The sequence below is a fragment of the Acomys russatus genome, chromosome 6 (genome assembly GCF_903995435.1).
Source record: "Acomys russatus chromosome 6, mAcoRus1.1, whole genome shotgun sequence".
In the NCBI taxonomy this organism is placed as follows: Eukaryota; Metazoa; Chordata; class Mammalia; order Rodentia; family Muridae; genus Acomys; species Acomys russatus.
The window spans coordinates 74,901,751-74,927,139 of NC_067142.1; the positions used below are offsets into that span (position 1 = coordinate 74,901,751).

Here is a 25,389-nt window from a genome sequence, read left to right on the forward strand (position 1 = left end):
AGCTTCAAGGCAATGGGGCCTCATGCTTGTTATGTAGCCGAGAATAACCTTGAGCTGCTATCAGGCTGCCTCCGTCTTCGGAATGCTAAAATTATAGCTGTGTGCCAGCATGCCCTGCTAGAAGACACTTATTTACGAAGGGGAGATGGGGCACCTGTCTGAGAGTTACAATTACGTTCGTTCTTCAGGATGCTAAGATGTCCAGCAAATGGACTCGTATTGCTCACTTCTCAGTGCTCAGGCTGAGCCGTGTAAAAGGGAAAAAGCCAAGCTCCCAACTGTACCATGCAAACATATGTAAGTTGATTTTTTTTTCTCCCAGACAGGCCTTCTCTGTGTAGCCTTGGCTGTCCCAGAACTCACTCTATAGACCAGGGTGGCCTCCAACTCAGAGATTCACCTGCCTCTGCCTTCTGGGTACTGAGATTAAAGGTGTGTGCTACCACCACCCAGCTGTAAATTGATTTTTTTGTTTGTTTGTTTGTTTGTTTTTCGAGACATGGTTTCTCTGTGTAGCCTTGGCTATCCTGGACTCGCTTAGTAGACCAGGCTGGCCTCGAACTCACAGAGATCTGCCTGCCTCTGCCTGTCAAGTGCTGGGATTACAGGCGTGTGCCACCACACCCAGCTATAAATTGATTTTTAAAGCTTATATTTAATATTGTAATCAAATTTTACCTTGATGAAGGCACTTTTTCTATCTGCCATAGGCAGTTGCAGAGTGCAGCCTGGCATCTGGTTAGCCTGAGCTACATATCATGTTTTCTGGACTTCCCAACTCTGTCCCACCTTAGGGGATGGATGAAAGCTCTCTCGAGTAATGTCAGGTATGTAATATAAACCCAAAGCATATTACTAATTCCTTTCTCTTCCTCTTTTGACCGTTTGAAAGAAGGTAATGTCTATCGTAGCAGACTTGCTGAGCCCGTGGGACTGTGGTTCCCAGGTTAAGAAGAAAATTAGGTTCTCTCTAGGGGCCTGGAGCAGTGCTTGTGGGACTATGTGTCCCAAGTACGGTTTTCTGAAAGAAAAAAAAAAAAAAAATCACTGGGTTTGACATGGTGAGAGGAGGCAAGGCCAAGCAAGGCACTCAGCTAAATGTCCTCACAGTGACACATGCCTCCCTGCCTCTCCCCCGCCCCTCCCCCTCCCCGTGGAGATTTCAGCGATTCTCAAGGCAGGCGCAGGGACTTGGCCTCAGAGGCTGGCCACTTGGTTATCTAAGGAACTTTTTTTTTTTTTTTTAAACAATCTGAAAGAACCCAGTTGCAGCCGTTATTCACAAAGCCTGAGTACCCTGAGCTGGGCGGAGATGTCTTGCATTCACATGGAACTTTCTCTCTTGCCTGACCCCAGGGACAGGTTCTCTGTGTCCAGAGGCTTCAAGGAAAGGGGACAGGATAAGTCCTCCTGATAGACAAAGTGGCTTTAAATTGTGTCTGGGACATCAGAAAATATGCTCAGTCCCACCATCTGACTTTGCTTTTGCATTAACTAAACTGAGTCGCGATTCTGGACAATTCCTACACAGACGTCCGCCTCTGTGTACCTGTCCTTGCTGGGATACCCTTTAGTCCTTCCTCTCTGTATTGTGGGGCCGTTGCTTTCCTTTTCCGTAAAGACACCGGATTGTTTAGCATTCATTCTCCAGGTCATAGAAAGGACGGATTTCTGTGCCTTCACCTCCGTGGCCACCGACATTCCTACCTCCCATCTCTCCCTCCAAGCCGAGTTAGAGTTAGAGTCGGTGCTGCCTTCAAGGAAGGTAAACTGATTTCCAGAAGTCTAGCGCTTTTTTAGGGTCTTAGGAACTCAGACTTCCCCTAATTCTGCTCCGCCCCTCCCTCCTCTGCGATGCCCTCCCTCCTTCCTGCCTACCTCTTAGTCGGCTCCGCCCTTCTTTCCTGGTTCTGTGCCCCGCCTCCCACCCCGCCTCTCACACACTTGGCCCTTCCCCCAGAGCATGGCGTCATGGAAAGCCGGGGTGGAGCCAAGTCCTGGACTCTCTTTGCCCGCAGGCCACACCCTTTGTGAAGATGGGATGTGCCACCCTGGCGCGGTCCCTAGCGGCCTGAGGGCTCTGCTGACTAGGGTGATGGCCTCCGCGCGAGCAGGCCCGAGGCTCAGTTAGAGACCACAGAGACATTTCCGCCTTCTCCCCTGCGTGGAGTTCTCTGAATCCTTCTCAGATTTTCTCTCCTGCTGAGAATGAGGCCTTTTACACCGGTGAAAGGAAGGGTGGGGGGGCTCAGAAATCCGACGCGTTCTTGGCTCTTCCCTGTGAAATGCGATTTAAAATAGCAACATTTAACTTAAAAAAAAAAAAAAAGTTCACGTCTGTTGTAGATTAATTCAGAAAACGAAATAATCTTTGCAGTTACCTTGGTAGGCTTTTCCGTAAGCGCTGCTTGCTTTTATAACTGTTCTAATACAGTTTTAAGTATAGCCTTGAGTTACCCTGATAAAGGAAAATGTCCATCTCTTATCTTCCCCTCCTCCCCAAACCAGTTGAAAGGGAAAGTAGAATACTAAAGATATTCCTCACGAACCGTTACTGCATCTCAGAGGTCCCTGGTGTCTGCTTTTGTGTCGTTAATTGTCCCATTTTCTGTATGGAGCCTTGCGGTTGCTAGACTCAGGGCAGATTAGCTCCTCTCCAAACCCCAGGGTCATAAAACACCAGACTTAAAAGAGATCAAAGGCAGCGAAGGGATTGGTGGGGGGGCCATGGGGAGACGGGAGACACAGGAAATGGCTGGTGCATTAGAAAAGAGATAGTCTTCTTTGGAATGTGGGTACATTCTAATTTTCACAAATGGCAAGATTACCATCGAGTCGAACAGCAGGAAGACTTTGAGAGGCAGTAAACGCCACTTTGGAAGGGGACCAAAGCACCAGTCCCTGGAGAAAGTGGCTTGGGACTCCCACAGACAGCCTTTCCCAGGCAGGCTTACCCTCGGAGTAATGCTTGCCTAGGGCTTGGCCCCTGGGGATACCCCTCTTCCTGCACCCTGGCTGCCTGCCCCTTTTCTCCGTCTGAGAGTATATTGATTGACACCTGTGGGTGCCTCTGGGGAGGCCTCACTCTACACACAGGAAACCACCTTCCGGGTAACAAGAGTGGCTTAGAGTGAGTCTCTTGTGAACAAACCTCACAAAAGCCTTACTTAGCTCAGCCCTGGGTTTTTTGTTTTGTTTTGTTTTGTTTGTTTTTGTTTTTATTACAACTAGGCAAATGGGGCCAGGCTGGTGGCTCACGCCTGTAAATCCACCACTTGGGAAGCCGAGGCAGGAGGATGGCCATGAAACTGTGCTACAAAGTGCGACAGTTTCAAAAACAACAAAAGTCTAAAAAGTCAACGGAGCGGAGTGGTGTGGCTCAGCAGCAGAGTGCCCGCCTAACACACACGCATCGGTCCTTGGCTTGGATCCCCAGCACCCTGGCCCTCCAAGTATTGGATTCACCCTTCTTCCCCCTCCTGACCGAGATTAGTCGTTGTCGTCGTCGTCGTCATCATCATCGTAATGAACATTTTGGTATCATTTACAGTGAGACACTTTTCCTATCAATTGTCAATGACCCAAGCTCATGATACAGATAGAGAAACCTGTGGTCTCACACACACACACACACACACACACACACACACACACACACACACACACGTCAGCTTGAAGTTGCACAGGGCCAGGGAAGGCCGGGCCAGTACAAACACTGAGCTGTGGTTTAGAGACCAGTTTCTGACCTTTCTTCCACTTCAGGCTACTCAGCTTCCTGCTAGGGCTCAGCCGTTGCCCTGGGTTGGCAGCACGCTGTTAACAGATCTACAGCCCTCTGCGAGGGAGCCAGAGGGAGTCTGCAGCACTGAGTAAAACAGTATCCTTGACTTTGTCTCAGATGTGCCTGCCAGCTCCCTTTTGTGGAATTTTATTTTACTTCCCCTGGGCCACTGTGCCCTGTTTAGTAGATAAGTGTCATTTACTTGTTGGTTCCTTTACAGAACCTCTGCATCTGAACACTTTTCATACCATAGTTGGCATTTAGACAAGTGTGACCAGCAGACATGTTCTGGAGTTCAACAAACCTACCTAAATCTATACTCCACTATTGACCAGCAATTGTCTTTTTAAAAGAATCCCTTGCTAGGCGTGGTGGCGCACGCCTTTAATCCCAGCACTCGGGAGGTAGAGGCAGGCTGATCGCTGTGAGTTCGAGGCCAGCCTGGTCTACAAAGCAAGTCCAGGACAGCCAAGGCTACACAGAGAAACCCTGTCTCAAACAAAAACAACAACAACAAAAAAAAATCCCTTTTATTTTCTTTTTTATAAAAGGTGCTATATACAAAACATAGGTGTTGCATAGGCTTTTCCTGGGTGCAGAGGTGTTATAGCAATTGATATGTGTGTGGGCGTAGGTGTCTGCATGTGTGGATGGAGGTGACTGTCTTCTCCCTCTCCTCTTGACCCACTGAGTCAGCATATAGCATGCTCTTCCCGTGGATGGACAAGTTACTTAGGCTCTCCCAGATCGCTTCTCATCTGTAATACAAACATGTTTCCCTCCTTTGCACTGAACTGAAAGTGACGCACGGAACAGGACTACACTCGTAGTAGCTCTCCTCTGGAGGGAGTGTAAGTTGACTGGCGCTACAGTGTATCACGTCTGTGTCACAGGGGTGGGGGTAGGGGGTAGGTGGTGGGGGGTGTGCTTCTCCAATTTTCTACTCCCTCTGTTTCTCTAACCCTCTCCAGTTTCACTGTTGCAGTTCCACACCCAGAGGCCTCAGGTTGACTGAGCTGGGCCTAGCAGGGCAGGGGGTATACCTCAAGCCACATCCAGGGTGAACTTTGAAGTTTAGGTGTGTCTGAGGTTAGCGAGCTACTAGGAAAGACTGTTGGAAACCTCACCCTGCTCTCTGCTTTCTCAGGCAGCTCCACCTGCTTCTTTCTCCTGCACATGTTCCTCCTCCTGCCTCCTTCCCCTCGACACAAAGGGGTGTCCCCAGCCCAGTGGCATCTTGCCTAGGTTGCTAATAATAGAAAAGGGTGCATCTGCCAGGAGGTGAGGCAGAAGCTGTCCCAGCTCGGCTCTTTCGCGCCAATCCTGGCACAGTCTAGTAGGCTGGGTTGGTAAATACCCTTATGAGCAGAATGAGTCTTTGTGTGTCTTGGAAACTCTTTCTGTCCCCTTCCTGGGGGTCACAGCATCAGAAGGAAGGTTGATGGGGGATGTCTTTGTCCTTGAGATCTTGGTTAAATAACATTTCACATAGCTCTAGGCTTTCAACACAGCACAGATCTGGAGCTGGTGTGCTGCCTACTGCAGAGCCAGCTGCCAAGGTGGGAAGAGGGATATGACCTTTAATTTTTATCTACAAGGCAGTATGCTAAGGTTGTCCGTGTTCTTTTCAAGGATCAAAACCCAAACCGAGTGGAAGGAGAAAAGGAAGGGAGTTAGATCTTCCCCGTTCTCCTCTGGTTGCTTGAACCAAAGGGCTATTTATTGTGTGGTTGCTTGGAGAAGCTGACTTGGAAATCAAGGACACTTCTGGGCAGCTACCCTGGGCTCTCCACCCCACCCCCTGTGGCTTTTTTGAGATGGAGTGTCACTGTAGTCGAAGCTGGACTCTCTTTACCATTTTCCTGGATCAGCCTTCTGAATGCTGAGATCACAGGTGAGTGCCACTCTGCCCAGGGCCCCAAATCCCTCTTAAGTCAAGGTATGACATCAATCCCTGACCAGATCAGAACACAATACTCCCAGCTTTCTAGGCTCTTCTCAAGGCAGTTTTCTGGGTCTCAGCATCGCGAACTTGGAGAGCATCTTGTGGTTCACAAAGCACTTCCACGTCTCTTTTCTCACTTGGCCTCCACACCAACCTGGGATGGCACAGGGCTTGTCTGGTTAGCCCTGTTTCACAGACGTGGAAGCCAAGGCTGCCAGAAAGTTGAGCTGCTTTTCGAGATCACCGTGGGGAAGGGGGTATCATGTGGAAACGGCAATAGAACCCCACTTCCAATTGAAGCAGCAGGGTGGTGCCCCAGACTCTATTAAAGAACTTAGAAGAGCCTCCTGGGTGTCAGGGCCTGTGGATAGTGGTTTATACAAACTGCCACTCTTTGTCTCCTTAGAATTTGCCAGTAATATTGAAACCAAGATGGCTGACTTGCTGGGCCAGACCTAACCTGCACAGTGCTAAAGTGAAAAGAGATGGGATGAAGCATCTGTGTTTGTTTGTTTGTTTGTTTCTTTCTTTCTTTCTTTTTTCTGGATTGCTTTAAGCATAAGAGCCCCCTGCAGGTAGGTCTGAGTTTGAAGGCATCACACTGCAGCCAGACCTTCATTTTACTACATGGAAAATTGGGGCTGCTCCGACCCTCTGAGCAGGCAAATTAGTCACTGAAGATGAAGACTGCCTTTGGATTGTAGAGTCTGGGAGTGGAGGGCTAGGGCTTGGCTCCTCCCACCTTTGCTACTCAGAGTGTGGGGGATTCCCTATTCTTGACACCATAGGATATTCTAGCAAAACTGCAGAAGTTGAGATGGCGCTCCGAGGGTGACCCAGGCTGGAGCAAGCTAAGGGGAAGAGCTTGGGAGCCAAGACAGGACTTGGAAAAGCTCTAGGCAGATTTTAATGTGTGAGAGTTGACAACCAGTAGGGTCAGGCCCCAAGAGTTCTGTTTGTCTGTAGCCCTATGTGATTTTCACAACAACATGGGCCTGTAGGCCCAACAGTGATGATTCCCACCAGTGCACAGGAAGTCAGTTCCAAGTTTTCCCAAGTTCCATAGTTAAGGGTGGCCAGACAGGTGCCGGAGCTCTGGTTGGTCAGCTGACTTCTCTCTCATTCAGTGTTCCCCCCACCCACCCCAGCCTCCTTCCTCCCTCCTACCCACAGCTCCCAGAGGCCTCTGGCCATTTCTTACCAGTGGTAAGGGAGTCACTTCTCCGAGAGCTGAAATGTTTCTGAAAGAAAAAAAAAAGTGGACTTGTATGTGGCTCGATTCAGTCTTTGCCTGGGTTTGGGGTGACTGTGGTGGAGGGAGCGGAGAAGAGCTTTGGTTGCAAGTCTTTCCAGGTGTGGCTTCTGCCCTCAGGCTGCTGATGGAAACTGCTAAGTGTTCCATTTTCCTGTGTCAAGCAAGTATTTCCCCTTGGGGTTACAGCAGCCACCTTCCTCCTCAGCACCCGGGGTGTGGGGGGGGGGGCCGGGTGCACATGAGCTGCTGCAGAGAGAGCTCCAGGCTTCCTTTTTTTTTTTTTTTTTTTTTTTTTGCATAGAGTTTTGACAGTCCCCAGCAGTGGCCTTGGAAACAGCAAACCCAAAACGCAGTTCTCCTGAGCGGCCTTGTCCTCTGCCCTGTAAGAGAGGGAACAAGCGACAGTCACCAGGGTGGTGATGCAGAGTCCTTAGCTGTTGGGGTAACACTGCAGCCAAGTGCATGTGGCTAAATAGGAAGGTCACAGACTTGGCGCATCATCTAGAATGAACCGGAACAGACTCTGCAACAGTTGTTCTGAATGTGGGACAGGCGCACAGCGGCCCTCGGTGGGCAGGTTCTGAGCGAAAGGACATGAGGAAGGATGGCAAAGCTGGGAAACGGGTGAGGGATGCAAGGAGAGGGCAGCTGAGATGTTGACTCAAGTTGGTTTTAAATACCAACACCTTCCCACTTTAAAAGTCACTGGCTGGTGTGAGGTGACTGCACCTCACTGAAGCCCACTAAGCTGGTTTCTTAGAGCTTTCAAGCCTGAGGAATGCCGTGATTTGAAAACAGCCGCAGAGCAAAGCTAATCTCACCAGGACAACTGAAGTCAAGCGGAAACTGGAGGAGGCGGGCAACATATGGCAATGAAACATCCCAGCTCTGTCTGTCCTCCACACGTGCTGCTGTCACTGAGCCAACGAGGAGGAAGCACGTCAAGACATCCTTTGTGTTTCATTTAACCTTTGTTCACTGTTCACTAGAACAATCAACGCAAAGGGCAAGGAGCCTCATTGGCCACGTTCTCTCCGAGGAATAGGTGGGAGTTTCCTATAGCTCTCTGGCAGATTCACAAGACATCCAGATTTAGACATCCATGTGCATCATGCTTCCTACTCCGTATGGTTTAGGTAATAAAGCAGAAAGGCCAAGAAATGTAAATAGCTTGGGCCTGGAGAGATGGCTCAGTGGTTAAGAGCACTCGTTGCTCTGCCAGAGGACCTTGGTTCAGTTTCTAGCACCCACATGGTGGTCACAACTATCTGTAAATAGCATGTGGGGTGTGTGTGTGTGTTTGTGTCTGTGTGTGTGTGTGTCTGTGTGTGTGTGTGTCTGTGTGTGTGTGTGTGTCTGTGTGTGTGTGTGTGTGTGTGTGTATGTGTGTCTGTGTGTGTGTGTGTCTGTGTGTGTGTGTGTGTCTGTGTGTGTGTGTGTGTGTGTGTGTGTGTGTGTGTGTGTGTGTGTATGTGTGTCTGTGTGTCTGTGTGTGTGTGTATGTGTGTGTGTGTCTGTGTGTGTGTGTGTGTCTGTGTGTGTGTGTGTGTATGTGTGTGTGTGTGTGTGTGTGTGTTGACATATATTGATACGAGAGTGTATGCACCTATACTATAAATGCACTATGTACGATACCTATTTCTACAACATGCATACTATGATATTGGATGCCAGTAGTGTGTTAGCTACCTTTTTGTTGTCCTGATAGAATCCTTGACTAAAGCAGTTTAGGGAAGAGAAGGCTTATTTTGGCTCACAGTTCAAGGGTGGGGCAGTCATGGCAGAGACAGTTGACGCTCCCACAGTCAGGAAGCAGAGGGGGATGAGAGTTAGTGCTCAGCTGTCTTTCTTTTTCTTCAATATGGGACCCCAGCCCATGGAATGGGTTACTGCCGCGCATTTGGGGTGGGTTAACCCACTTTAAGAGCTTCCTCATAGGCCATCCCACAGGTTAGTCTCTTAGGTCATTAACAATCGATCATCACCATCACGAAAAGATGCTATGTCTGACCCTGTATCTTCTTATACGAAAGTCTCTATTTTATGTCGATTTTGCTCTGTCTTCAGAAAGCATTGATACTATGTCTGCATCATAGACTCTGTCTGTGCTGTATTGGGAGGACTTTATACCTATGGGGAATGCCCAAGGATCTCATTATAGGTGAGAACACAAATGCTTGTGGATAAGTCCACTTTTTTCCTCAGAAACATCCCTGTGTGTGTGTGTGTGTGTGTGTGTGTGTATACATTTGTATGTATATGTGTGTATGTATATATATGTACACACACACACACACATATATATATACTTGTTGTTTTTGTTGTGGACCCAGATTCAGTTCTCAACAACAAGACAGTTCATAACCATATTTTACTCCAGTTCCAAGGGACCTGGTACTTTCTTCTGGCTTCCAAGGGTACCAGGCATGCACACAGTATACATACGTACATACATACATGAAAAACATCCACACATGTAAATAAAAACATACCGTTGTAATGCTGTCATCACAAGTAAACAAATTTGAGGCACATTCTCAGTATAGCACCCTGGCTGGCCTGCAACTCACCGCCTAGACCAAGCTGGCCTCAAACTCACAGAGATCTACCTGCTTAAAGGCGTGTGGCACCACACCTGGCCTCTTGCTTATTAATCTGTCAGTTTCTATTTCATCTTACTTAGAAAGGGAGTGAGTACACCTGGCAGCTTATTTGCATGCGACAGGATGGAATAGAATAGAAATCAGAGCAAAGGGTCAGAGAGCTTATCGAGGTCAGCATAGGAGTACAGTGCGGAAATGCGCACTCAATAGAACCACTCTTACCAATGGCTGTATTTCTTTGCAGCCTGTTAAAGCCAGCCCACCTGGGGCATTGCATGTAGTTCAGTGGTAGATCATATCTCTAACATATGTAAGACCCTAGATGTGGACATCAGCACTGCAAAAAGAAATGCACTGTGCACATTCTTATGGCTTAGCCTCCTCCCCACCCCCACCAGCTTAATATCATAGCAACAACTTTCCTGTCACGTTTAGTTGAGGACCGAATGATCAGTTAGATCAGCGATCGATTAAATCCTGGGTGGAAGTACCCCACAGTTATTTAATCATTCCTCCATTGTTGGATGCTGGGTTATTTTCAATACCATTGTTATTAGAAACAATGGCTTCCTTAACATTTTTGTGTTTGTAACTTTTTCCATATTTTAGCGTGTTTCCTTAAGTAGATTTCCAGAGGTAAAAATAAGTAGATGAAAAGCTGAGACTTTTTAGAACCATAGATATATATTCCTGGGCTGATTTTTTTCCAGAAGTTCATGTGCATTTGGGAGCACGTCTGTCTCAGCCTGTGTTCCACTGCAGTCTTCTTTGCAGAGCTCATCTTTATTTTTTAACCTTTTGATAATTTGATGGACAAGTGTTACATTTTCTGTGCCACGTTCCTTGGGTGACGTGGGCTTGGCTGTTTCAGATGACTCGTCCTCTTTTCATCAGAAGTGACCAGTGGTGTTTCTAGCATACCTGGCACCAGAAGTATATTGAAGAACAAAACCAACAACTCAGTATTTCTGTAATGACAAAAATTATGCTTATCAATGAATGAATGAGTAAATTGTAATAGGAGAGAAATGCAGAAAGTAAGGCCCCTGCTAATGGATTTTATGTATATGATCATTTTAAAAGGCAGAGTTAAACACTTGCTAATTACAACGGTTCCCTTATTTTGGAAACTGGGAAAGAGTCTACTTACGTATTGGTTTGTAGCAGTACCGAAAACAACATTATAGTTTCTGGTTTTGAGACGTCTGTAAATTTATCAGATTTCACGAAAATAGCTCTTCTTCGCATATTGTTGATCTTGCTTTTCTCTGAGTTAGTCAACAGCTCTTTTTGTTCATGTTCAGCTCAGAAAGTTGTTGTTTTTTTTCTTTTCACTTGACGCAACAGATACCTGCATTTTACAGTCCGTACAGTTTAACCCTCTCTGTCCCTTGGCGCTACAGAGTTTGCTGCTCTGTTGTGTGCCCGCCTGCTTCTCTGCCTTTGCCAAAGCTTTCTCCAAGCCTGAAGGCCACCTCCCATCTACCTTCCCTCTGACCCATGGTCTGCTTTCCTTTCACAGAAATGCCACATTTCCTCCTAAAAAATCCTTTATGTATTCCCTCCTTTCCCCCAAAGTAATGCTTCCCTTATCTGTAGCCGATGAATGTGCCTTCATTTATACAGCTGCCTGGCATCCTCTGCTGTTTTGGTTATCAGGCCTGTGCTCATCCCCTCTGGGCCACACACTTCCCAAGGGGCTCAAGCCTGAAGCCAGAAGAACACAGTGGGGCAGCCATAGTGGGTACTTATGGGATTGGTTGTGCTAGTTAAAACAGAGAAAATGGGGGTTGGGGGGAGACATTATAAACCAGGGCCACTGGACTCCCAAGACAGAAGGGAGGTAGCAAGGCTGTCACTTCCAGAAAGGAACTGGCTGGACAAGGGGAAAGTCAGGCAGGACCAGCTTGTTCTCACTCAACCTGCCGACTTCCCAAACCCTCATAAAGGAAGCTAGCTCAGGCTGAGAATCCCAGAGAATGGGGCAGGGGCGGCGAGCATCCACGGCTCCACCTGGGATACCTTTCTCTCTAGCTCTTTCTGACCTAATGTTCATCTTACAGCTGACAGAGCCTTGTGGACCCACCTTTCTCATTTGCCTGGCGCTGCCAGCCCTGACCTAGCTCTAGGGGAGAAAAGTAGCCCCAGCCTTGATATCTGCAGCCAGGAACAGCATTGAGGTCAGAGAACGCAGATGGTCTGATGGGGCCAGGGACTTCCAGATTAACCTTAGGGGAGCCAGCTTGGCTTTTGTCCACCTCTGTCCCTATGGGCTAGGCTAATGTCTTAATCTCCATGTGGCCAGCTCATGCCTGGGCTTGGAGGCTCTTCCTCTGGTTCTTGCTTCCCCGGAGTGCAAGAGGCATCATTCTGGTCTAGAAATCTCAGTTTGCATCCAGCCAGACACCTTCAGTTATGGCTGTAGATACTGAGTGAGATTCCCCTCCCTGCCTTCTCAGCCAGAAGCTAGGCCTTAGAAGGCTCGTGGCTACTTAGCTGCGTGTGTTTCCATTAGCTTCCAAGCCTGGAAAACCATTCAGGGGCACACAGTGTGAGATGTACAGGGCCTGGGAAGGTGCAAAGAGGAGAGGTTGAAGCAATTTAAGCAATAAATCTTTGTTCCCCGGGTGAGGCAGGTTATCCCCAGCAGATGGGCTGCCCCAGGCCCAACAGCATGGCCTACAGGCAAACATACACAGGCCAGTTTTGCAGGGAGAGGGAGCATGGAGGGTAGGAACCCAGGAGAGTCCCCAGGCATAAACTGGTGTCTCTCTGCAAGGGTTGGGGGGATGCGCATGGGAGGAGTGGGGTCTGGTGTCCTTGGCCCCAGGCCTACGAAACCAGTGGGACCAGGTACTTGACCCGGGCACTAGGTGTACTTGGCAAGTTCCAAAGCCTCAGCTTCACTTTTTGCCTTCCTAGGTGACCTCTGAGGCTTCTGGGCTGTTTATTCCCTGTCTCCTCCCTGGCTACCAATCCAGTTCAAGAGGCTGACTCTGTGTGTGTGTTGATCTCTGTACCTGTGTGGCCACACGCCAGCCGTCCAGCCCATGGTGCACCGCTCAGTTCCTCAAACCCTACTCTTGGCTTCCCTCCCTCGTCCACCCTATAGAACAACAGCCACATGTGCCCGTCACTTTCACCTGGTTACAGATGGAGAAAGAGCCCACGCCATGTTTGAGGTCTGGGTCTTTGGCTTTTCTTTGGTGCGCTCATGTTTGGTTGCCTCCTAATGCAGGTGCCATCAGGGGTAGCCCGGTAATAAACAGGTTAAAGGCAGGACCCCAGCTCACGTTGCCACTGTTCAGTCCCAGGCGGCCCAGACTGCAAACTCACTCAGCGTGTCAAAGAGGCATTGGACTTTCCTATGAAATCTGATTTACAAAAGGTTGGCAACTAATTTAGAGAAAGAAAGAAAATTAACGCTGAACAAAGTTAAGTCTGATGGCCCCTGGTGGGGGAAGCCCCGTCCCATATCACCTGGTCACTTATCACTATTGGGGTCCCGTCCTGGATCTTTGAGCTTGGGGGAGAGTGTCTGTCTGTCTGGCCTTTGTATTAGGGAAAAGGAAAGGGCTAAGCTTGGGGAAAGGGAAGCGGAAGCAGCTTGTGTTCCACCCCCCCTCCCAGAACACATACTTTCCATTTTCCTCTTTGGTCATCCTGAATTCTGGAATCCTCTGGTACTTCGTTTATCCACTTGCTTCCTTTCCCGAAGATTGAAATGACAACTGCTTGAAACTATTTTCCTCTGGTTAGGTTTTTCCTTGGTGACCTCACTCAGAGACAGATGTGCCTAATAATAACATCAAAAGTTAAAGGGAATAAATCAACCAGCTGGTCCGTTCCCCAGGAGAGATGCTACAGTTCCTAAATATGGACTGTCCCCAGAGGCCTTGAGGGGGCCCAGCTTTCCAAACAGGGGTCTGGTCACTGCGAGAGGACGGAGTGGGGCACATTGCTCACCCCGTGCCATTCTCAGGCTCCGTCCAGATTCAGAGTTCATAAGATGCCCACGCTCACCCTGGGACACACACACTGCCCCGAGAGACAGCAGGTTGACATGGGCAAGGGCATCCTTCTCTTGCCAAATCCTCAAAGGCAGTGGGCATTTCAGTCCTGTCTCATGGAGCTGTGTGAGGCCCGCATCCAGTCTGCAAAGAAGGTTGAGATCCTTGGCCAGGAGGATCCTCGGGTCCATTGTCATTCCTCGGCCCCTGCCGTTCCAGATGTTTTCCAAATGACTCACTCACCGCCCCTCACTCTTTCACTCCCTGCCCAGTGGGAAAGAGCAGTACTTGGCTAAGAGAACAAGGAGCCTTCTATAAGCTGTGCAGACAGGACGGGGACTCTTGTGTGGACCAGGTACAAAGGTCCTTTGGGTAGAGAGTGTAGTGACACATAGGGGTATTGCTGTGGCGTTTACTGGGTTTGTTGTCTGCCAACATAATGGTCTGGAGATGCTTGGTGGCATCTCAACAAACATGTTAAGTCCCTGTAGCCTAAGGCAAAAAGTGAAGGGTACACTGTGAGTGCCCCTGCTCTCCTGGGTGGGAGATCCCTACTCCCCACTTCGGTGGGCACACAAGCTGCCAGAGCAATGGGTTGAGCATGATTCCCCCAGTTCTGTTCCCTTGGGGACACTAGCAGAGGTGGAATGTGTCCCTGTTTGTTCCTGAGAGAAGGAGGCAAGTATGCTATCTCTGGGACGGCTCTGTGGGACCCTCATACCACAGAGGAGAACAGGCTAAGTAAGCACCCACTGCCAGCAACAGGGCCCCAAGATGACAGATACAGGCAGGACGCTGATGACTCACACTGTTTACGAAAGTCACACATCCCCATAGACGTCAGGATGACCCGGGCCTCATGTTCTGAGGGTGATGCATCTTGTTCATACTTGGGGGTTCACTGGTGTGCCTTTTTGGCAACCCGTTTCCTGTGCCTCGCCTCCAGCAGTCTGCACGTGAACAGAGGCATGTCTGCTGAACTAAGGACCGGGAACAGCCTGTCAGGAGAGGGAAACTGCGTGACTCATGGCCCAGTCAGGAGCTGCAATCAGCTTCTGCCGGACAGGGCTGCAGAAGTGTCTTTGGAAGGAGGCTGGGGGGTCGGGGGGGGGGCGGTTCTGGTTCTCAGCAGGTCTGCACTGTGTCACACGGCTTGCTGTTAGCCACAAGCAACTCAGCCCTATCTCTCAGAAATATGAATTGCTCCAGTGTGTCTCGATTGGAAATAATTTTCTAAATATAGCTGTATGATCCGCCTGTAAAGCCCTTCCTCAAAAGTTTCCTTGTTCGAAATTCCTTAGGTGGGAGTTCCCAGTACTTAGCTGGAGTTAAGAATTCCTGTCCCTTCTGCATGTCCACCTGTACCTCTGGGCTTTTGCGCTTGTAACCTGGAGGTTTCTTCATCTCACAGGCTCAGAATGTTACAGGAGTGCTGCAGAGGCCGCGTTTCAGAACCAGGTTTCCTTCTGCAAGCTGCTTGTGAAAGGGGAGAGAAGGTGACATTTGAGCTTCTTCCGCTTTTGGTGGCTCCTTTCGCTTCCTTTCAGAGCCTGGCTTTCTAAAATGTCATCTTCCAGCTAGGAGAACGCAGGCTGCGCGCGTTGCGCATGCGCATGCGGCCACCCAAAGAACCTGCGTGTGGGTCTTCCCCCCACGCCCCGCCCACTCCCTGTACCCCCTCGCTGGCTGTGTGACTTTTTACCTCAGGAACAACAGACATTGCTCATGGCAGCCCAGGGTGCCCTGGCTTGGGATGGAACTAGAAGGTCCACTAGAAGCCTCTGCCTGACTCCTGGGTCTCAATTGCCTGTGAATACTCACGCATGCTCAGAAGTGGCTTAGGTGTTTGGAGCAAGCTATTCATCTGGTGGGGAGTTGGACTGGCCTTCCCCTTTCCCCCTCTTCCTGGAAAGATGGGGCTCAGGGTGGGAGCAGGGTGGAGAAGAAGGAGGTGTCAGGCCCTGCTACTGACACCTGCCAAGCCAGCCCATAGCTGCCTCTGCTGGGCATTATCTCCTGCAGGCTCCTGCTGTTGTTGACTTCAGAGAGCAGACAGGACTTTAAAGAGGTTGAGTGCTGCTGACTGTAGAGTCACCCATCCCCTCCACCACACAGGCAAAGTTCTGTTTAACTTTGAGAACAGCCTATTGTCTCCTGATGGCGTTGGCCAAGTGGTATTTCCATCCTACAAGGGTGGGGAAAACTGAAGCTCAGAGAGGTTTGGTAACCTGCCCAGGACTAACAGGATCTGAGCCCAAGTCCTTCTGGCTACAAAGCTGCATGTTACCAATGACAAAGGAGACAGCCTAGCTGAATGGTGCAGGCCTGGGACTCTCAAGAGGCTTACCACTTAGTATCTCTAGACCCTCAGACAAATCGTCTAATCTCTCTGTGCCTACGGTATTCACATCTGTAAAATGGGGCCACGAGAACACCTCCACGGCACCATTGAGATAAGATTAACATATGCTCGTTTTATATATACTAAATGCTTGGCGCTGCATCTGCCTGTCAAAGGCCCTTAGTACACATGAGTTGCTTGTTACTGTTTCCATGCACTTGTGGCTCTGCCCTAATCCTGCCGAGCCTCAGGCAGAGGAGAAATTGAACTCTCTGGCCCCTAAGCCTGTGAAGTTCTCCCTACCAGGTGTGTTGGGACTGCCCTCCACTCACCCATCTTGGCTGAGGGATCAATCCCTAAGATCTACCGTCCATCCCATCAAGGGCCCTCAGTAAATTTCCACACTCTAGTAGCCCAGCCTTGTTTTTTTGCATTTACCCAAGTAAAAATAAAATCTCTGGGGAAACAGGGGGGGGGGGGGGGGGGGGGGGGGGGGGGAGGCCTGAGGAGGGTTGTGGGACCGCCTCGGTGCCTGGCTCCTTTTCCCAGACAAAGCTAACCGTCCTCTGTCCTCTGCCTTTTTCCATGAGGAAGTATTCAGGAGCGGCCCCAGCCACCCCCCACCCCTCTTCACTCTTCCTGGCGGCCACTCCCAGTTTCCGACCATTGTTACTCCCCTCTCCCCGGGCCTGGGGCCTGGTGCAGCCTTTTGAGCCAGAGGGAGGCCGAGGCGGGCCAGCTCCTGGTGCAGGCATGGCTTCTGTGTGGTCAGGCATTTCCCCATTGCTGCCTCCTCCTCTTTGACTGCAATTATTTTTAGTTCTGGGAGGAGGAAGAGGAGGAGGAGGAGGAGGAGGAAGAAGGGAGAAGCCAAGTGGTGACCTTCACACCAGAGAGGGGCGAATGCTGGGCCGCCTGGCAGGGAGGCCCAGGAACATGAAGGACACCTCAGTTCTTGAGTAACAACAACAACAAAGCCTGGTTTGCAGGCATTGCAGGCCCTTTTTGGCAGCAGCTCAGGAAAGCCAGGTGTGGGGAGAAGAGCGACTTGAAGCAAGGTCTCCAGTGAGAGAGCTTTCTTTGCTGGGGTCCCTAGTGTCCTGGCTGTGTGTGATAGTTGCTAGACATTCCAGAGTCACAGGGCAAGGAGGGTAAAGGAAGGAAAGAAATAGCCTGAAACCCAAAACCTTTCGGGTCCTCAAGCGTTTTGCCTAAGGGCCACACTACCTGGAGATGGACAGGTTGGGGACAGGAAGATGACATGCCCTGCAGGGTCTCAGGCATACAAGAGAGTGGGAGTGTGAAGTGGGTGTAGGGGGACATCCACAGTAGCCTTGTGGCTGTGCTGGGACCCTCTTTCTCTGTGGGCGGTTAGGGACACATGATTGCACTCCTTGGGAAAGGGGTGTGAGCAGGCCTGTCCTTGTCCGCTGTGTCCAAGGCCTTTCCCCAGGGTTCTGGATGACAGGATGGGAGGGAGAGCAGCTGGTGGAGCATCCAGTGCAGCAGTTGGGGTACTATGCTCAGTCTAGAAACTGAGCCTTGAGTGGCAGCGGTAAAAGGCAGCTGAGCAGGAGGGGCCCCGCCCCGGGGGAGCTATACAAAGGCTTCCTGTCTCTGCCCAGGATGTGCTGCTAGGAGAACACTGACTGACAGCTGCCCCTCAGCAAGGTGATGCCTTCCACACCTGAGCAGTCGGGTTGGTGCTGGTGAAGACCAACCACAGATTCTGAAAGAGATAAAGAATGCGCATCCCTAGGCCAGGACGGTCCACATCCTGAAATGCTCTCAACGGTGATCGACACAAGTCCCCACACACGGGGAAACTGTAGGCCTAAAGCATCTCCTGACCAGTCACAAGCAGTCAAAACGCAGGCGCCCCAAATGTGTTATGTAGGATCACCTTGGGACTATGTGGATGAGGTGTGTGAATGAGGGTACCACCTTAAAAGATACAGCAGGGCAAATGTGCACACACTGTAAGATCTGGGGCCAGTCAGGAATGTTTCTGGTCCCAGAGATTTCACATAGGGCATCCTCAGCCTTGTGGGCTCACCTTGTCTCAGCTCTCTGTGTAATTCCCCACCCTGGGCAGGCAGACTGTAGACTGAACAGTTCTAACGACGGCTCCAGGCTGCCCCCTTGTGGGGACAATGCGAGGTCTTGCCTAGGTGGCAATGCAGTACAAAGCCAGGGAGGTTTGAAAATATTGTTTGTTAAAGGGGGCGGAGGTGGTCCGTCTTAAGTACAGCCTTATTTTTAACTGCAGCTGTCTGCCTTACCAGCGATTGGGCTTGCTTTCTCGAACCTTCTGTCATCTGGGAGGGCAGATTACTGGCCTTTGCAGCAGGCACAGTTTCTAAGCAGGATCCAGGAAGGGCCACTGAGGGCCCTACCTGTCTGGGCCTGCTCCACACCACCCTCCTCAGGCCTCTGCCAGGAGAACACAATGAACAAAGTTGGCCCTAAGGCCTGGGAGAAGCACCAGGCTTTTCCCCAGAGAGGGCGGGCACAGATCACTAGGGAAACCCTAGCTGCCTTTATGGAAAGAGAAGGGGGTGGGGGAAGGGCAATTTCCCCAAACAGAGAACTCAATGCCATTGTATTTGACTTCTGCAAGAAGGTCTAATGCAGAATGAGCCCTTTCCAGTCCCCTTTTCATCAAGTGTGTGTGCCTTCCCCCGAGTATGTGTCAGCCAGGACCTTCTGGGAAAAGCCTGGGACTCAGAGGGAGGGGAGGGCAGGCCTCTTCAGGCCTCCCCCATCTGAAAGGTCAGTCTTGTGACAAAGTGCTTGCTGTCTGTGTGAGGCTGTTTTATAACTAGGGGAGAGACGAGGGGGGTCTGGGCATCCTGTTGGCCGAAACAAAATCTTCAGAAATTAGTGGCAAAGAACTAGAGGCTGTGTGACCTGGAGCAACGCTAATGCCTCTGGGCAAAAAATGTAAATAGGCATGCCAACACTGTGAGGTTTCCCTTGATGTCAGCCCTGGGCCTAGCAACGCCACAGACACTGAGCGTGTGATTTTCCTGCATGCACACACGTGTTCTTATGCATGTACAGTCCAGCATTAATCCGGTAAGATTTTTAGGAGAGTCAATGTGCAGTGATATTTTAGATATGTCCCCCTCATCTCTCTTGCCCCTAAAAATAGGGAGAAGGGGAGATATTTTTCCTTTAAAATTATAAAAATAGGAACAGAATTATCAAGGGGTTGAAATAAGAGAGACTTGCTGGAGAGGAACTGGTGAGCTGGAGGCCCAGGTCAGGCGGTGAAGGGACTGCCCCAAAGAGCCAAACCTCCTGTGGAATGAATTTTGTTGACCCACAAAATATGACACCTCCCTCCCATGGTAACGTCAGCTGTTTGGAAATCCAACTTTGTAGAGCTTCTAGAACAGGGGTTCTAGAACAGGGGTTATGAAGTAGCAATGAAACAATTTTATGGTTGGGGGGTCACCACAGCATGAGAAACTGTATTAAAGGGTCACAGCATTAGCAAGGTTGAGAACCACTGGTCTAGGCAGAAGCAGATGGAGACACTGGGGTCCGGAGCCGCCTACTATATGGTCAGGATCTAGCGCTGTGGGCCTGGGAGCTTCATAAACAATCACATGTTGGCTCACCTCATGGCCACCCCACTTACCCTCTGGCCCTTTGGAAATGTCTGGTGAATTATAGCCAGCACTCTGTGTCTTGGTGGAAAAATAAAGCAAACAAAAAGAATCAGAAGTCAAGACAAAGTGAATATGGCTTGACTGGGCTTGGCCACGTGCAGAGTAGAGCACATGGTGGCGGGGGGAGGAGGGCGGGAGGTCTGTATCACCAGGGACTCCACGGGGCCACTGGGGTCCCAGTTACAGATGGGGACACTGAGGTCTCTCCTTGTCCATCCAAGGGCAGTGGAACTGAGAGAACAGAGGCTCCTTTCTACTCCAAAGCTTAACAGCTCTCAGCTCCATCACCCTGCCTCTGTAGACAGAGCAACATTGTAGCGTCTAGGCAGTGTTTAGACAACATCTGACCGTGGGGGCAGCATGTCATTTCAGCTTTTCACTTGTGGGGTGGTGAGTCCCCAACCTGGCAGAGGACCCATCAAGCCGGTGCCGGATGGAGGACAGGCAGGCAGGGATCCACCAGGGACTGCAGTGACTGTCTCCAGCTCTGTTTCTCAGCAACAGCCTGGGCATGGCTACGGCTAGGCTGAGGGCCAGGGGCTCTTGAAAGGCGTGGTCAGCAGTGCAGCAGAATCTATACCCACCTGGCCTTGGAAAGGTCACACTCCACCACCCTCCCACCTGAACATCCCTACCACATTTTGGACAAGGGACCCTCCGTTTCCATTTTGCTCCAGGCCCTTGCTGATAGCTACTGCACTTTGAAAGAGGTGGGGAAGAGGCCCCACATCCCTGGTAATTCCTTTTCTGGCTGCTTTGTGAAAGAAGACATGGGCCACACTTAGAAACGATTCCTTCCTTTTGATCTAAGGCACCATCACATCCCTGTAGAATATCCGCAGATGCCAGGAGGGAGAGGCAGCCAGAGGGTGGCATGCTCTGGGAAGCCTACACAAACACCCAGAGGCAGACCTGACCAAGGCTTCCTCCTGTGAGCCCAGCTAGGACCGAGGCAAGTCCTCCGAACACTGGTCATTTCTACCGAAAGACAGAGATGCCAGGGTAGGGAGTGGCAAGGCCCAAGGAGGCTTTGTGTACTGGAAATAGAAGGCCAAGTTGCTTTTGAAACAGCTCATGGGGAAGAGGAAAAAGGAAAAGGTGGGTCAGGCTGTGGCTGCCCCAGCTCCAAGCTGTCCCTCTCCTGCCTGCAGATGCAGTGGCCCCAGCTCAGCTGGTAGCACTCGCTGCTGGTGGCCAACTTCTCATTTCCCCCCATCTCCCTCAGACTTCCAAATGCCTCAGTTGTGAAGAGGGTTTAGGGCCTCCTGGGTTGTGTTGTTTCTTTGGTTGGTTGGTTGATTGGTTGGCTGGTTTGGTTTGGTTTGGTTTGTTCCCTCTCCCCACTACAAACCCCTGTCTGTGTTCTCTGGCTATTTTAGCAAATTCCAGTGAGATGCAGGCAGTGAAGCTGCCCAGATGATTTCAAATCTCAGTGGCATTTCAACAGTTCTCATTCATCTTGGGTTTTAAAACCCACCTTCCCAACCTGGCTGTTTTCTGATCCTTTTGACCCAGATTTAACTGGATGAGCCAGGACCCTCCTGTTCCTTGTACACCCCGGGGTCTGATGGGTAAGAAATGACACAGAACAAGACTCAGCCACGCTGGTTTGATCAAGAGGACAATAACCCAGGGATTGGGTCAGCTCAACTCACTTAAGGAATTGCCCAGAGGCTTCATGCCTGTGATTTAGTTGGCTTAAGCACTTGCCAGGACATCAGAGTGGAAGGCCCAGGTCTCCAGCAGTCCCTCACCCTCTCCCTTCCTTCTGGGCACACCTGCTCCCTTTCTGGTGCTCTCCTTACTGTTCAGTGGGCTTCTATGCACGCACACACACACACACACACACTGTACCAGCTAAGTTAGACTCAAACTTTTAGGCTTGTGTAACTCTCCTGTCTCCACCTCCTGAGTAGATGGGACTACAGGTGTGTACCACCCCACCTGGCACTCAACAGTCATAAGTGTGCACCGCCCCACCTGGCACTCAACATTCACAGGTGTGCACCACCCACCTGGTACTCAACAGTCACAGGTGTGCACTGCCCCACCTGGCACTCAGCAGTCACAGGTGTGCACCACCCACCTGGTACTCAACAGTCACAGGTGTGCACTGCCCCACCTGGCACTCAACATTCACAGGTGTGCACCACCCACCTGGCACTCAACAGTCACAGGTGTGCACTGCCCCACCTGGCACTCAACAGTCACAGGTGTGCACCGCCTCATGTGGTGCTCAGCTATCATTTATGAATGCCCCTCTGTGGAGCACTTCTTCGTTAGTGCTCATTTACCACAACATCTACAAATAAAATGTGCAGCAACACCTTGCTGCTGAGTGACAGTGACCCTTCTTGTCTGAGATCACTGCTTTGGTACAAAGGAAGTCATTTTCCAGAGTCCTAGTATCCATGAGTCCCAAGAACCTGATGGGCCAGCTGTCTGCCCCTAACCAGACAGATGAAGGAGCCATTGGGAGGGTATGTGGAAAAGGAGCAATATGCATTTCATTGTCCCTAATGGGGAAGGGTCTGGGTTAAGTGCCCTGGCTTCAGAGCACATTGCTTGCCTCCTTCACTTACCTCTGAACAGCTCCTAAGGAAAATCCCTTGAGCCCCTTGCTCAACCTGTTTGTGAACTGTGGCAAAGCTACCTGTAGCTGTGCCTGCTACAGGACAAATAAGGAGCTTGGAGCCCGCCTATGGGTGCCTGAGCTGTCTGTGTGGCCCCTCAGCTCAGGTCTGGTAGCCGTGGGCGTTGAGTGACCTTGTTTGAATTGATTCTGATCAGAAAGAGTGGTAATGCCTGTCACTGAGAGCTCTCTGTTTGCTTTCTAGAGCAAGTCATGGAGGAAGATAAAGAATATGGTGCACTGGTCCCCCTTTGTCATGTCCTTCAAGAAGAAGTACCCCTGGATCCAGCTGGCAGGACATGCAGGTAGCAGACTCCGCCCCCCTTTAGAGGTCCCAGGTGAAGGGGGGGGGGCAGGCGGTGCACAGGCCCTGGCAGAAGGTGTGAGCCTTACACTGACTTGTAAGTGCCTGTGGACAGACAGTTGACCTTTCCAAAGTTCTTGCCACTCTGTCCCCAAGAACACAGCCATCCCACCTATCCCATCCAAACTCTCCCTCTCTTTGCTTCCCAGCCTCACTTCGGTGGAACTTTTAGATCAATTCCTTATAGCTTGTTTACCCTTTCTAACCCTGGACAAAGAGGCGAAGCTAAACCCCGTCAGTAAGCAGCCAGGGTATAGGCCTGCAAAATCACCTCGTTCTCCAGGCTACAGTATCAGCGGAGATACCGTCTCTACCAGGAACTTGAACTGGGGGGAGATGCGGCCAAGTCACCCCACAGCCACCAAGGTGCTGGCAGAGTCAGCTAGCCCCCATGTGGAGCCTTATAGCATTGCGTTGTTCTCTGGGGCTCTGGGGACACCTCCATATCCACCCATGAACTTGGCCCCCGTGAAGCCACAGGCCTTGTAGGGTCTTTAAATGGCAACAAGACTCAGACCAGGACACAGATGGACACCCTTTGTAAACACTCCCTGAGTGTGTGGCTCTGAAGAAGTGTTGCCCAGACGGCCTGTGCCTGGGACACACACTTTTTAGCCCACTCTGTCCTCTGTCTCCTAAGGCTCGGGGACACCTGCTTGGTTAAGAAGTAGAGTGGGTGATGGAAGCAAATGCGGAGAGCCGCCGCCAAACATGGGGTGGAGTGTGGGGAGTCTTGGGGAAGAGTCGGGGCAGGGGGATGGAGGACTCAGAAGGGACAGGAACTAACATGGGCCCAGGGGGAGGCCTGTGGAGATGGGGGGTGAGCTCTAGCCAGGGACCATGCATGGACTGGACCTAGGCCTCCTGCACAGATGTAGCCAATGGGCAGCTCAGTCCCTAGTGAGGGAAGTGGGCGCTGGCTCTGACATGGACTCTGCTGCCTGCTTTTTCGTCGTTTTCCCCTGGTGGGGCTGTCTCGCTGGGCCACAAGGGGAGGGAATGCCCTCAGTCCTGATGCAACTTGTTATACTGGGATGGGGGGTCCCCTTCTCCGAGGAGTAGAGGAGGGATGATGGGGGGAAGCAGGGAAGGCAGGTGGGACCAGGGGGAGAAGAGGGAAGGGGTTATGACTAGGATGTAAAGTGAATCATTAATTATTTTTTTTTAAGTAGAGCTGTAGTGGGGGCGGGGTGCTCGTAGTAATTCTGAGGAGTGAGTGGAACCACACACAGTCCTGTTGATAACCTTGGTGGTGAGGAGCTTGGAGTCAGAGGAAACAGGGAGCAGCCAGGGTTGCAGTCAATGAATGGGTGGCCAGGACTCAAGACCATTTGCCTTAAGGGGCTTGACTACAAATGTCCATACCTTCAATCCTCAGTGCTGTAGTATCTCTAGGCGGGGTGGGGGGGGGGATTCTGATGCAGCTTCCAAGAGGGAGAGGGTCCCATTTCTCCCCGGCTTCCTCAGAGGCTAGAAGCCCTCCCTCCTCTTGCTTACTCTGCAGGGAGCTTCAAGGCAGCTGCCAACGGCCGCATCCTAAAAAAGCATTGCGAGTCTGAACAGCGCTGCCTGGACCGGCTGATGTCCGATGTGCTGAGACCCTTCGTGCCAGCCTACCATGGGGATGTGGTGAAGGACGGGGAGCGGTACAACCAGATGGATGACCTCCTGGCTGACTTCGAGTCGCCTTGCGTGATGGACTGCAAGATGGGCATCAGGTGAGCCAAGCGCCCGCCAGGGTATGCCTCCTCCTCCCCACCGTGCCTGGCTGTGTGGAGGACACCAGGATGCGGGCTCGACCCTGCCAAGATCTTCTCTACTGAGCTGAAGAAGACAAGGCAGGAGTCCTGGCTGGGTGTTGAGCCTCTCGGGGAGAGGGCAGGAGCTGCACACTAGTCAGGTGGGGTCCTTGAGTGAGGTGCATAGCCAGCAGGAAGGAAACAAAACAACCACCTCCTGTTAAGTGAACTGCCATGGAGACAGGACTAGAGAGGGACCACAGAGCTGGCTTATGTTGGTTTAAAAAAAAAAAGGACCTGACACCAGGGTATAACTAAGGATGGAGACTTGGAGACTGGCCGCTGCCGTGGCCCCTGTGGCAGGTGGGCCTGAGGTGATTCCAGACCTTGCTGAGAGCTGCAGAGCCTAGGCTAAGCTCCTCAGTCTGGAGGGCATAGAGCCTCAGGCAGAAGTGGACATCACCCCTACCTTGAGGAGGTCAGCCTCTGAGATGTCCAGCGTGATGTGTCCAGCCCCAGACAGCCTGATTTTTGGCTGCAGACACTCACGCTGGACAGTGGACTGAGCCCTCCACTTGCTAAATAACCAGGATACATTTATACACGCATATCCAGGCAGTTGGGAGGTTCCTTTCCCGTATAAATACCAGTGGGCTTGGGGTGGGGGTGGGGCTGAGGCTGAGGTTCTGAAATCTTTGTAAGAGGTAGATCTGTATTCAATCTGTTCTGCAGCCAAGACTGGCAGACTGGGGATGGTGTGAAAAGATGTGTTGGGACAGTGCCTGGGGGGTGGGAGGTGGGGACAGGGGAGAATGGACAGGAGAGAAGAGAGGGTGCCTCTTAGGGCAGTTCACACCCACACAGGCCACAGGGAGCCCACTTCCCTATCCTGCAGCTAACTGCTGACTGCTGCCTGGGTGCACATGGGTGGAGGGCTGTAGTAGGGGAGAGGACTCGGGTGAGTCACGCTTCCAGTTGGAGGTGCTGGTGCGGGGTTGTGGGGGGGGAGGGGGTAGTGCTAGGATGTCCCCAGAATTCTGGG

General features: G+C 51.0%; 2 protein-coding genes across 2 annotated transcripts in view; one reads left to right on the plus strand and one right to left on the minus strand.

Moving 5' to 3' along the window:
- Positions 1-25,389, minus strand: part of Coq8a (coenzyme Q8A) — a 450,047-nt gene that overhangs the window by 210,935 nt on the left and 213,723 nt on the right. The window lies entirely within an intron of this gene.
- Itpkb (inositol-trisphosphate 3-kinase B) overlaps positions 1-25,389 on the plus strand; it is an 82,786-nt gene that overhangs the window by 52,934 nt on the left and 4,463 nt on the right. Inside the window, exons 3-4 of the mRNA XM_051148018.1 lie at positions 22,450-22,549; positions 24,113-24,326. Of these exons, the coding sequence (XP_051003975.1) occupies positions 22,450-22,549; positions 24,113-24,326 (314 nt within the window). The remainder of the gene's footprint in view (positions 1-22,449; positions 22,550-24,112; positions 24,327-25,389) is intronic.